Source organism: Eretmochelys imbricata, chromosome 8 (genome assembly GCF_965152235.1).
Source record: "Eretmochelys imbricata isolate rEreImb1 chromosome 8, rEreImb1.hap1, whole genome shotgun sequence".
NCBI lineage: Eukaryota > Metazoa > Chordata > Testudines > Cheloniidae > Eretmochelys > Eretmochelys imbricata.
Genome location: NC_135579.1, coordinates 49,460,997 through 49,474,602, shown reverse-complemented (window position 1 = coordinate 49,474,602; position 13,606 = coordinate 49,460,997). Strand labels below are relative to the sequence as shown.

Genomic DNA, 13,606 nt, shown 5'->3' with positions numbered 1-13,606 from the left:
GAAAAGGCTGGAAACCCATAAAAAAGCCACAACACAGCTCACTTCAAAGGTGTTTTTTTTTTTTAAGGTGGACATTTTCCATTGTTAACTGCTGCACCCACTTTTTTTCCCTTCCAGTTGCTGGAATTACAGATATGCTGAGAAATAAAGGTAAGAGCTATTTAATGCAGGCAATGCTATGATGCATAGCTCTTCTTGGAGGCTGCCTGGAGACGTAGCTTTACAATATGACTGAAGTCCTAAATTAAAGACCCATTTCTTGTCTTTTTTTTCAAGCTCCATATGCCCTTAGGTTTTATTTTTCTTCTCTGTGGAGGGCCAGACACATTTTTGATTTAACCATAGGCCAACCCTAATACTATTTTTGACCATTATCTCCTCTAACAAATTCTCGGGAGCCCAAGTATTTTTAGGCTGGATTCTCTCTGGAAGTCAGAGTTATTTTCTGGCTGGTCTGTACCGTTGCTTCATTTTCTGTCTGAGACATTTTCTTGCTGGTGCTTGAGATTTCTACACATGACTTCCCACTAGCCCTCCATTTCTTTAATATTTCTGATTATTGTTTAGCCATCATAAATTAGGCCACTTTAGCATTAAAGGGTTTTCCTCCCTCAAATGCTAGGTTTACTTTTTCTGGCAGATTCCAATTTTTCCTCTAACACAGCTTCACTTATACTCCCAAAAAGGAAAAAAAAAATTTTCATCTTTTTTTCTGTGTGTTTTTGCCAAACAAGATGAGACAGATGCTACCAGATATGACATCTGTATTTCAATGTTTCTAGAGTTGAGTTGAGTTAAAAAAAAAACAAAATAATCTACATTTTCTTCAGCATTTGTAGTTTCTTATCAGGGTTAATACAATAAAGGGTGAAGTGTGGTTTTATTGTCAGACGGGCAATCACTGCTGTGATTAGCTGTGGATTCTTGTCTGCACTGTCTCTTACAATGACAGTGGCTGAAAGAGACTGGAGTGAATAGACATAACTTTCTCTTCAAGAACCAGAGTGTACGGATACATTAGATTGACAGAGACTGATTGCACCCGCAGACAGAGTATTCTTCCCAGCAAGTTAAAGAAGTATGGGCCGGATGAATGGACTATAAGGTGGATAGAAAGCTGGCTAGATCATTGGGCTCAATGGGTAGTGATCAATGGCTCCATGTCTAGTTGGCAGCCGGTATCAAGCAGAGTGCCCCAAGGGTCGGTCCTGGGGCCGGTTTTGTTCAATATCTTCATTAACGATCTGGAGGATGGCGTGGATTGCACCCTCAGCAAGTTTGCAGATGACACTAAACTGGGAGGAGTGGTAGATACGCTGGAAGGTAGGGATAGGATACAGCAGGACCTAGACAAATTGGAGGATTGGGCCAAAAGAAATCTGATGAGGTTCAACAAGGACAAATGCAGAGTCCTGCACTTAGGACAGAAGAATCCCATGCACCGCTACAGACTAGGGACTGAGTGGCTAGGCAGCAGTTCTGCAGAAAAGGACCTAGGGGTTACAGGGGATGAGAAGCTGGATATGAGTCAACAGTGTGCCCTTGTTGCCAAGAAGGCCAATGGCATTTTGGGATGTATAAGTAGGAGCACTGCCAGCAGGTCGAGGGATGTGATCATTCCCCTCTATTCGGCATTGGTGAGGCCTCATCTGGAGTACTGTGTCCAGTTTTGGGCCCCACACTACAAGAAAGATATGGAAAAATTGGAAAGAGTCCAGTGGAGGGCAACAAAAATGATTAGGGGGCTGGAACACATGATTTATGAGGAGAGGCTCAAGGAACTGGGATTATTTAGTCTGTAGAAGAGAAGAATGAGGGGGGATTTAATAGCTGCTTTCAACTACCTGAAGGGGGGTTCCAAAGAGGATGGATCTAGGTTCTTCTCAGTGGTACCAGATGACAGAACAAGGAGTAATGGTCTCGAGTTGCAGTGGGGGAGGTTTAGGTTGGATATTAGGAAAAACTTTTTCACTAGGAGGGTGGTGAAGCACTGGAATGGGTTATCTAGGGAGGTGATGGAATCTCCTTCTGTCAAGGTTCCTCCCCCACTATGAACTCTAGGGTACAGATGTGGGGACCTGCATGAAAACCTCCTAAGCTTACCTTTACCAGCTTAGGTTAAAACTTCCCCAAGGTACAAATTAATTTTATCCTTTGTCCTTGGAATAACCACTGCCACCACCAAACTCTAACTGGGTTTACTGGGAAACGTAGTTTGGACACGTCTTTCCCCCCAAAATCCTCCCAACCCTTGCACCCCACTTCCTGGGAAAGGTTTGGTAAAAATCCTCACCAATTTGCATCGGTGACCACAGACCCAAACCCTTGGATCTGAGAACAATGAAAAAGCATTCAGTTTTCTTACAAGAAAACTTTTAATAGAATTAGAAGTAAATAGGAGTAAAGGAATCACCCCTGTAAAATCAGGATGGTAGATATCTTACAGGGTAATTAGATTCAAAAACATAGAGAACCCCTCTAGGCAAAACCTTAAGTTACAAAAAAGACACACAGATAGAAATAGTCATTCTATTCAGCACAATTCTTTTCTCAGCCATTTAAAGAAAACATAATCTAACGCATACCTAGCTAGATTACTTACTAAAAGTTCTAAGACTCCATTCCTGGTCTATCCCCAGCAGAAACCAGCATATAGACAGACACACAGACCCTTTGTTTCTCTCCCTCCTCCCAGCTTTTGAAAGTATCTTGTCTCCTCATTGGTCATTTTGGTCAGGTGCCAGCAAGGTTACCTTTAGCTTCTTAACCCTTTACAGGTGAGAGGATTTTTCCTCTGGCCAGGAGGGATTTTAAAGGGGTTTACCCTTCCCTTTATATTTATGGCACCTTCCTTAGAGGTTTTTAAGGTCAGGCTTGACAAAGCCCTGACTGGGATGATTTAGTTGGAGATTGCTCCATTTGAGCAGGGGGTTGGACTAGATGACCTCCTGAGGTCCCTTCCAATCCTGATATTCTATGATTCTATGACACAATTCTGTTTTGAAAATAAACTTGCTAACTTAATTCCAAAGAGATCAAAATGCTGAACTCAGTGTATGATTTACTCTGTAAGGAATAGGATGCACGTAAGTGAAATGGGTGGCACTGATGTTCTGTTCTCCTCTGTTTGTTTTACTAACACAACTAAGAAATTGTTAGAGAAAGAAGACTAAATGGTTTGAGTCCAAACTGGAACACACTGTGCTGCCGAAAAGTAAATAAAATAATCTTTACCCCACCTCGGCTGGAATTGTGAAATTGACAAAAAATCCATCTCCCCAGCCAGGCTGCTGTCCAGTCTCTGCTCCAAGCCAGGCTGCCATCCTGGCTCAGGCTGCTGCCCAGGCTCCCGGCTCTCCAACCAGGCTGCAGCCCGGACTCCCCACTCCTCGCTGGGAGCGCGGGACCTGACCAGACTCCGGGCGCAGATCTCCCCGCCAGGAGAATGGCTGGTTGGCTGCCATGCTCCCAGTGGTGAGCCAAAAGCCTGGTGGGGCAGCCAGGCTCCTGGAGGGGAGCCGAGAAGCCTGTTGCGACTGCCCCATTCCCATCGTGGACCTGAGAAGCCGGGCACATCTGCCCTAGTCCAGGTGGGATGGGGCTGTTGAGGTCCCAGCCGGTAGTGGACTACCAGTGGGAAGATGCGCGCAGTGCTGAGAGCCCTTGCTGTCAGCCCCCCACACTGCCCTTCTTAAGTCGGTGGAAGTGCACCTGGTGAGGATGTGTACCATCAACAGAAGAAGAGTAGTGTGGATATGAACCACCGCAGTAATTACTGCAGTGGCTGTAAGTTGATCTAAAGTAGGTTGACTTAAGTTTATAGTGCAGACATGCCCCAAGAAACTGCAACTCTGTTCTCTGGAGTAAGGCAGTGCTTGATTATTTTCTTTTGATTATTTTCTACTTGTCAGGCCTAAGAGTTTAATGTACCAGCACTGTTTGGTAATTCTCCACTATCTGTGAAATACCAGGCTATCAGAAACAACATGTAATATTCACACTGTCTTTGGATGTTCTGATCTGGGGAAACAATGTAAAGTTCTACCACAGCAGTCTCATCTGAGCAATTGGATGGTTGCCAGAAACCAGATTTATTAAACTTGGATGAACTATCCATTTTAAAAATTAAATGGCTAACTAACTGAACTTACACTTATTTACAAGTCCATCCTGAAAAAGTTAATCACTTCCAGCTAGTGCAAAACTACATTTATAAAGAGCAAGGTGCCTTGCTAGCGTCTTCAGTTTACCACATTCAGCATTCATTTAGAAATTAATCTGATAGAAAGTGAGCAACAAATGACTAAATCTTCCAACAAAATGAGGTAAAAAAGGAAAATTAACAACATTTTTTGGACAAAAAGCATTTCTTCTGATTCAAGGACGGTGTCATTTTACCTCACAGAGTAGTAAATCAATGATGTGGAAGACCATGCAGAGTGGGAACTTGGCAGTAAAGAGGGTGAGAAACCACTGGGATGCATACATGTGAGCTTCCAGGTTCAAGTCTGAGAAATGGCTATATAAATCAGGTAGCTGCTCCTAGAGTAAGAAAAAAAAAAGGGGGAGGGGAGAAATGCTTAAATGTCACCCAAGGATCCTCCAGTTTCAGAAACGCACTGCCAGCAAGGTTATTTGAGGTTTGAGAAAAGAGCAAAGTGAAATCCTGGCTCCATTAAAGCCAATGGGAGTTTTGCCACAGACTTCAGTGGGGACAGGATTTCACTCTCATTTTGTGGCAGCTTCTCTGTGTTACACACCACAGATTCTATCATGCTAGCTATTAAAAGCAAAATCAAATCAATAATCTACCATGGGATTAGAAAGAGAAATTATAGCACATTAAATATGGAAAGGTAGAGTAGTTGTGCCAAGTATAACATGTGCGTAACTATCGATTTAAAAAAATCGTTAATGCTTTTGTTATAAATGGTTTCTTCTGGGAAAACAATTAAATTATGGACATTGAAGCAGGGAGTTTAAATCAGCGTCAGGGATCATGAAAGATAAGCAAAAAACTAAAAAACATTAACAATCAGACAACGAGGCAAGTTCCACAGGCCAGGAATGCAGTAATCATCAACTACCAGGTATATAGTAATGTCAATTGTAGATCATTTAAATTGGTCATTAAAAATACACTTACTCGATAAAGTTCATTGTAGGTATTTGGTACAAATATTGAAAAAAAACATACTGAGAACAAATTAATGTATTTTTTTTCCTATGTAGCACCACATAACAAGTATCAGTAAATTGTAAACATACACAAATTGTCATCCTGGAAAGCGAATTCAAAGGGGTTGTATGCCCAAGATTGTATTTTAGTTTTTAAATCTCAGAAAGGGAAGTTTGCAGAACAGTTGTATTTTTACTCTGGTTAACTGATTCCAACAGCAAGCTTCAATTATTGTAACTGCACCACAGGTCAAATCTTAATGGACTGTTAATAATGGCTTATTAGTCAGGACAACAGCGTATAAAACTTGTAATGATTTAGTCAGAGTTAAATTGCTTTTAATATGAAAAATTAAAATGCGAAGAAAAACTAGATGCATATCGAGTCAAAATAAGATGACCCGTGACCTGCAAAATGACCTGTGTTGGACTTATTTTTCATATTCATAGAATTGTCCCAGCTTGTATATCTTAACTCATAATGCAAGTCATGCAAACTAAGACAATCCTATACCAAAATATTCTCATATTTTGTTAGAACTCAGAAGTTCTACTGTAGACACATCAATTTAACAAATAAAAAGAGAAGGGGAGAGAGAACCATAAATATTCTCTCTTTGAATCAAAAAAGTTAGCAAGAGTAAGTATATGGAAGCCAAAAGAAAACAGACACAGACCCAACCACAATGTTTAGCTTCAGATCTTAAATGTCGCTCACATTGGGGCTCTTAGGACGCAAGAATTTGGTCCAATACACTTCTGAAAGGAGAAAGTTGTATTTTTCTAAAGCTGTAAGAGAAGAGTTTACCTCTTCTCCACCCAACGTTACCACGTATGACAGGACCAGAGTGCTTGATCCTGGTCCTACCTGCATTAGTTTCTCTAGTTGGTAAAATTTGCAGTGAAGATCTTCAAAGTTATTTTTGTAGAGGTCTCGCAAGCCATAGTCATACATGATCTTCACCAGCACACAAAAGGCCTGCTCCTCTGGCATCTGCAGGGAGAAACACACAAAGACACTCTGAATGACAATGCAAAGATTTGAAATACCATAGCTGTAAAATTTTAAAATTCCCTTTGCCCAAGTGATTGTAAGAGATTCTGAAAAAAATCTAAAGGTTTCAATTTTTTAAAATTCAAAATTACTTTTAATTTTCTCAAATTTTATTTTTTAAAACATTAAAAACCTTGAAATAAAAACCAAATGTTTTGTTTTAGGTCAAATGAAATGTTTGGTTTGGTCTAAAACTAATTTTTTTCCTCTTTTCAATTCATCACAATTTTTGAAAAAGTTTTGTTTTGAGTCAACCTGAAAAATTTTAAAAAAATATTTGAACTGCCAGCAAACCAGAAAAAAAAAAGAGAAGAGTTATTCACACAGTTCTTTTAGGTACCAAAAAATCTGAGGGGAACAATTTATTCTCCTTGAGGAAAACATGAGTTAGGCCTTGTCTATACTGATTTGAAACAGTGTTAGGATCTTTCTTCAGAACCTTATTCAAACACAGTGTAAACAGTATTCTAGTCTTAGTTCAATGCTTGGGACTGTAAATGCACAACTGCCGTTAGCATTCCCACTACAAAGGTAAATGAGACTATTTAGCTTAGCTGGTACATAGTTCTTATCTAGAAAACCATGGTAAAAAACAAATTGTCATCAAAACAGTCTTTGTCAACTGGACATTAGAAAAACACTTCTCAAAAACTCCAGGCTACATCAGGCCATCATGGGAAAAAATGCAGAAAGGGCACATTTACAGCCAACTTCCAGGTGCATCAAGCAGTCCTGGGTCAGGTTTTCCATGACTGAGGATGCAGCAATGAGCTTGGCCCTCCAAACGTGTGACCATTCTGAGACCTCTCCCAGCAACATGACTCCCTCAGAAGCCCTACTACACTATGGCCATACCTCCTCATCCAAATGATACCAAAAGCTTTAATCCCTGCTGGGGCTATACTCAAGACCAACTTAGGGGCTGCACTAAATCAGCCAACCTCACTTCTAGAGTTGTGCTGGCTGGCTGTATGCCCTATGGGAGGGGAGGCTGTGGGAAGTCTTGTGTCATCATAACCTCCCTTGACAGAATCCCTGACTTCAGGGGATGCCGTAACAGGGTATGTGTGAGCAGAAACTATTACAGACACAAATCAGGACCTTAATTACAAGAATGTCTTACTTCTGCAAATACCACATAAGTGCCAATGAGCAGAAACTACTTCTGAATATGTGAGTGACAACTCTTGACCTTTTACTATTTCCACTTGCACGCAGAATCTCTCTCCAGACAAATTCTAGAAAACTGAATAGAATAGCTGAATAGTTTTCTTCAAAGAGAATTTCAGTCCCTTTTTACTGACTTCTAAGGTTTCACTTTTTAGTGCCCAGACTAAGATCAGGCCTTGCCTCTAGGCCTAAACTGGTGCTGAGTCCTTTGTCTTTAGCCAGTATACATGAAAGTAGCTGTTGAACCTCAAGAACTGCCAGCCCAGCTGCCAGGTGTCTGTGCAGACTAAAATCAGACATAATAAGATGTTATGAGATCTCAGATCTCTTGCCACAATTTTATCTAAAAAAATGAATCCCTATGGAGGACAGATAAAGGCTGGAGACCAAGTTAAGAAGAGAAATTAATAGCTTTATCCTTCATAAAGAGTTTGGGAACTGGGTCTGTTCTTTCTAAAACATAAATGTAAACTTATTTTACTTGTTCATATACTAACAAGGAAATTATGTTCACACACACGTGCACGCACACACACATTCATCCCCATCCAACACATATGGTGTGTCTACAGTGCAAAAAAAAAAAAAAAAAAAAAAATGATGAGTTCTTAACTCAGGTTAAAATAGCAGTGAAGACATAGTAACTCAGGTTTTAACTTGGGTTAGCAGGTGAAGTTTAAATCTATAAGGGAACCTGGGGTTGAACTCAAGCTGCCAAACTGCAGTGTCTTCACGGGTATTTTAACCCAAGTTAAGAATAGATCTTCTTTTGCAATGAAGACATACCTACAAGGAGTAAGAAGGGATTGTTAGTTTGTTGTGAGGCCAAGTCTTTTACAGGGAGAGGCCATGGAGACTTTACTCTCAGGGGATAGGGATTTCCCCAGTATTACCAATCCCAAGAGTCCAAAATCATGAATCAATCCCCAAAATTTATGAGATTATTGTTAAACCAATGAGATTTTAAAAAATAATAAATTTTGGTTTCTTTTAATTTGCTTTGGTTTTTGAGCCCCTTTTCCAAACATGATTGCTAAAAATTTACCAGTTTGTTAATAATGAGAGCTAAGATTCCCACAATTTCACATGAATGCAAGAGCTGGGCTTCAAGAAGCACACAAAATATTGTGAGTCCTGTGACAGCTGGAGACAAATGGTTCCCTGTGATTGTGAAATCTTGGCTCATATTTTGGTGGGTATTTCTCCAGCACAGGAAAACTATGAAGACTCAAGATGGAGGTTCAGGCTACCCATCCACCCCTAGAAGACAACTGCAGGAGAAGGAAAAAGCACCCCCTATCCCAGAAGAATAAATAGGGCCTGAAGATGATGGGACCATGTAGAGATTAATAAGCCTTAGAGAGGTTCAGAACAGAGTCAGTAAGCATTCAGGACAATTAACTGGTTGGGCATGGACAATCTGGGGGAGCTAGGGGCTTGAAGGATGTGATCTTCTACCTCTCCCCCACCTGAGCTCCTAAGCTACATCAGCAAGAATTTGCTTCCTCCCCTTCTCTGATCATTTCAGTTTCATTTCTTATTATGAATGTACGTATTATAAAGGCATATTAAGATGGGTGTGATTGCCATTTGAAGGTTCCTAGAAATATCTTTCAAATTTCATCACAAACTCTAAAAACACTCAAAGGCAATTCTGCGTAGTAATGCCAGTGTAACATCATACATTTGGAGATAAAGGGAGCCAAACAAAAATTAATCATATTTGGAACTTGGCAGCTTATTCATTTTTGAACACCTGTGTCTCCACAAATAGCTTATCTTATCTGAACTAAACTTAAAAAAAAGTCTACTGTTGGGTAAGAAATGCCAAGTAAAATATCTCTGGAATGTTTGATTTTGGAATATATGGCGGGGGGAGGGGGAATGTGGTTCTAGTTTCAATTGTGTCTATAAAGAGACAATCATCTCTCCACAATGCTCTTACTGGGTTATCAGCTCCTTAGATCTTCAAGATGTCATAGTTGCCTTTTAAGAAGATAATACTTATGCCTGAAACAGTCTGAATTTTTCTTTTAGACATTTTACTTAGTAACTTCTTTCCTCTTGGGCTGTCTGTGTTAGGGATAAATCTTTAGGGGTCTTGTAAAGAACCGTACTCTAAATGGCAATAAATTCTGATATTGATTAATGTGATGTTACCAACAAAAGCCTGGCACTGAAAACAAGCAACAGCCTGCATAACTGTTTTTTTAAAATGCTCTTCACAATATCCCATTTCTTAACTCCGTAGATGTATCAATACATTTGTTTAGCAGGTTGTAAATATCTCGTATTTTTCAACTGTTCTAGTATATTGGAAATGAAAGATGACAATACAAATTAACAATCAAGTATGCCAAGTATGTCTTTCAATGAATGGGTCAAATCCTTTATTCAGTTTTTGCTCATGAGGAGATTTCAAAAGTGCTCAAGTGACTTGGGAGCACAAGACCTATTGAAAGTCAATGGCATTTATACTGCATTTGGGGGAGAATCCCACCCTCAGATAAGCTCCCACTAACTTCAATAAGAGTTTGCCTGGTGAGGACTAGGTTAAAAATGAAATGAAAATCCATTAAAAACTTCAGAATTTGGCACACAAATTATCCAAAAAAGTATCCTTAACCATCAAATAAAAACTGACCACGACAAAATATATAACAGCTTCTATTATAACAAAACCTAATTATTCCTGCCTAATGGCTTCTTAAGAACATAAGAATGGCTATAATGGGTCAGACCAACGGTCCACCTATCTAGCCCAGTACCCTGTCTTCTGACAGTGGTTAATGCCAGAATCTTCAGAGGGAATGAACAGAACAGGGCAATTATCCTGTGTTCAATACCCTGTCATCCAGTCCCAGCTTCAGAGGCTAGGGACACTCAGAGCATAGGGTTGCATCCCTGACTATCTTGGCTAATAGCCATTGATGGACCTATCTAATTCTTTTTTGAACCCCCGGTCATACTTTTGGCCTTCACAACATCCCCTGGCAAAAAGTTCTACAGGTTGACTATATGTTGTGTGAAGAAGTACTTCTTTCTGTTTGTTTTAAACCTGCCGCTTGTTAATTTCATTAGATGAACCCAGTTTTGTATTATGTGAAGGGATAAATAACACTTGCTTATTCTCTTTCACCACACCATTCATGATTTTACAGACCACTATCATATCTCCCCCCTTAATTGTTTCTCTCCTAAATTGAACAGTCCCAGTCTTTTTAATCTGTCCTCATATAGGAGCTGTTCCATACCCCTAATCATTTTTGTTGCCCTTTTCTGCACCTTTTTGAATTCTAATATCGTTTTTGAGATGGGATGACCTGAACTGCACAAAGTATTCAAGTGTGGATGTACCATGGATTTATATAGTGGTATTATGATATTTTCTGTTTTATTGTCTATCCATTTCCGAATAGTTCCTAACATCCTGTTAGCCTTTTTGACTGCTGCTGCACATTTCAGAGAACTACTCAAGATCATTCTTGACTGGTAACAGCTAATATAGACCCCCCATCATTTTGTATGTATAGTTGGGATTATGTCTGGCAATGAGCATTATTGTTGATTTATTAACATTGAATTTCATCTGCTATTTTGTTGCCTAGTCACTCGGCTTAGTGAGATCCTGTGATCTACCCATGTACCCTTTGTAACTCTTCACTGTCAGCTTTGGGCTTAATGATCTTGAGTAATTTAGTACTGCCTGCAAACTTTGCCACCTCACTTTTCACCCCTCTTTCCAAATCATTTATGAATAGGGTCCTACCAAATTCACTGCCATGAAAAAAGCATCACAGACTGTGCTTTCTGGTCTCCCTCCATGACATCTGGTCTTTTGTGTGCTTTTACCAATGCTATATAGATTTCACAGGGGAGACCAGCATTTCTCAAATTGGGGGTCCTGACCCAAAAGGGAGTTGCAGGGGGTCATAAGGTTATTTTAGGGAAGTTGCAGTATTGCCACCCTTACTTCTGCGCTGCCTTCAGAGCTGGGCGGCGGAAGAACGGCGGCTGTCGGCTGGGCGCCCAGCTCTGAGGGCAGTGCCCCACCAGCAGCAGTGCAGAAGTAAGGGTGGCAATGCCATAGCATGCCCCCATTACTTCTGCGCTGCTGCCTTCAGAGCTGGGCGGCCAGAGAGTGACAGCTGCTGACCAAAGACCCAGCTCTGAAGGCAGCTACGCAGAAGTAACAGTAGCAATACCATACCATGCTATCCTTACTTCTGTGCTGCTGCTGGCAGCGGCTGTGCCTTCAGAGCTGGGCTCCCGGCCAACAGCTGCTGCTCTCTGCCTGCCCAGCTCTGACAGCCGCACTGCTGCGAGCAACAGTTCAGAAGTAGGGGTAGCAGTACTGCAAAGCCCCCCTACAATAATCTTGAGACTGCCCCCTCACCCGGAACTCCTTTTTGAATCAGGACCCCTACAGTTCCAACACCATGACATTTCAAATTTAAATATCTGAAATCAAGAAATTTACGATTTTTAAAATCCTATGACTGTGAAATTAACCAGAATGGACTGTGAATTTGGTCGGGCCCTATTTATGAACACGTTGAACAGCACTGGTCCCAGTACAGATCCCTAGGGGACCCCACTGTTTAGTGCTTTCCATTGTGAAAACTGACCTATCTTTTAACCAGTTACTGAGCCATGAGAGGACCTTCCCTCTTATCCCATGACTGCTTACTTTGCTTCAGATCCTTTGGGAGGGATCTTGTGAAAGGCTTTCTGAAAGTTCAAGTACACTATATCCACTGGGTCACCCTTGTCCACATGCTTGTTGACACCATCAAAGAATTCTAACTGATTGGCAAGGCATGATTTCCCTCTACAAAAGCTGCGTTGACTCTTCCCCAACGTATCGTGTTCATCTGTGTGTCTGAAAAATTTGTTCTTTACTATAGTTTCAACCAATTTGCCTGGTACTGAAGTTAGGCTTACTGGCCTGTAATTGCCAGGATCACCTCTGGAGCCTTTTTTTAAAAATTGGCGTTACATTAGCTATCCCCCAATCATCTGGTACAGAGGCTGATTTAAGCAATAGGTTACCTACTACAGTTAGTAGCCCTGCAATTTCATAGTCGAGTAGTTCATATTCTTATTTGTAGATGAATCACACATTTGTAGAGGTATAAGCCACATGTACTCTCTCTTGGCATCAGGCTAAAAGGATTCCACAGGGAAGGAAAAAATGGACAGAAAAACTAGGATTGGTGAATATTTGACTGACACCAAGTTACAGTACTAAAATTTTTTAAACGGTTTCAGCTTCATCATGTCAGAGCTTTCACTTTGTAATTTACTCACATGCAGCAGCAACACCGCAGCAAGGAAGGACTGTCCCTGACAATAGCCAATGTCTTCATCATAAACAGAGTATGCCTAGAAAAAAATAAAGGCAAGTTTAATTTCTTTATTGAATATTTAAAATCCATGTATCTCTTGTCACATAATGCAGTTTAACTAATGCAGTATTCAGATCATATGATATTCTGGAGCTAGAGGCACTGAAGTGCATGGAATTCTAACCACTTTGGTGTAGGCTTAATGTGCATTAAATAAAACATGTATAGAACGCTGTTTGTCCTTTACTGACACTGTATATTTGCCGAGGTGCTGAAAATGTTGGGCCTTATTCTCCTCCCACTTAAACCAGTGTGAATCAGCAGTAATACCACTGAAATCAATAGCGTTACATCAGTGTAAAACTGATATAAGAGGAGAATTAGAACAGTTACCTTTAAAAAAGCCAGACCAACTGTTACATGATAAAATTCTGGGCCCTGAGGGTGTTAAGAAGAAAACCACCAAGGGTAATTTGAAACGGAAATTTTCTCTATAAGACAGCTGTCCCTGCCTTATTAGCATACTGAAAAGGAATAATAATACTCAACTGCAGATAACAAGGTTGTAATTCCACGGAGGATTTCAGGTGATATCATAGGAATGAGGCTTAAGACAATGTTTTCCAAACATTTGAAAGCTTCCCTTCAGGAAATGAAACCAACTGCACCTCCTTTCAAGCCATCCTGGCATTGTTAAAAATCTACCAATATTTTAGAATTTTAATTAAAGGGCTTTAAAATACAATTTGATCTATGTCCTTATATTTTTATTTTGTAGATCTTAATAATGATACCTACTCTCCTTTCCTACATGCTTTGAAAAGCAGTGAAACAGTTACTGTAGACACAAAAAGAA

The 13,606-nt window shown here is 40.3% G+C and overlaps 1 protein-coding gene across 5 annotated transcripts in view; it reads right to left on the bottom strand.

Moving 5' to 3' along the window:
• The window catches only part of RABGAP1L (RAB GTPase activating protein 1 like), a 560,046-nt gene that overhangs the window by 165,894 nt on the left and 380,546 nt on the right, over positions 1-13,606 (bottom strand). For all 5 annotated transcript variants that reach the window (XM_077824229.1, XM_077824232.1, XM_077824228.1 and 2 more), the window contains 3 exons: positions 12,713-12,787; positions 6,047-6,172; positions 4,399-4,542 (listed from right to left, as the gene is read on the bottom strand). In XM_077824229.1, the coding sequence (XP_077680355.1) occupies positions 4,399-4,542; positions 6,047-6,172; positions 12,713-12,787 (345 nt within the window). The remainder of the gene's footprint in view (positions 1-4,398; positions 4,543-6,046; positions 6,173-12,712; positions 12,788-13,606) is intronic.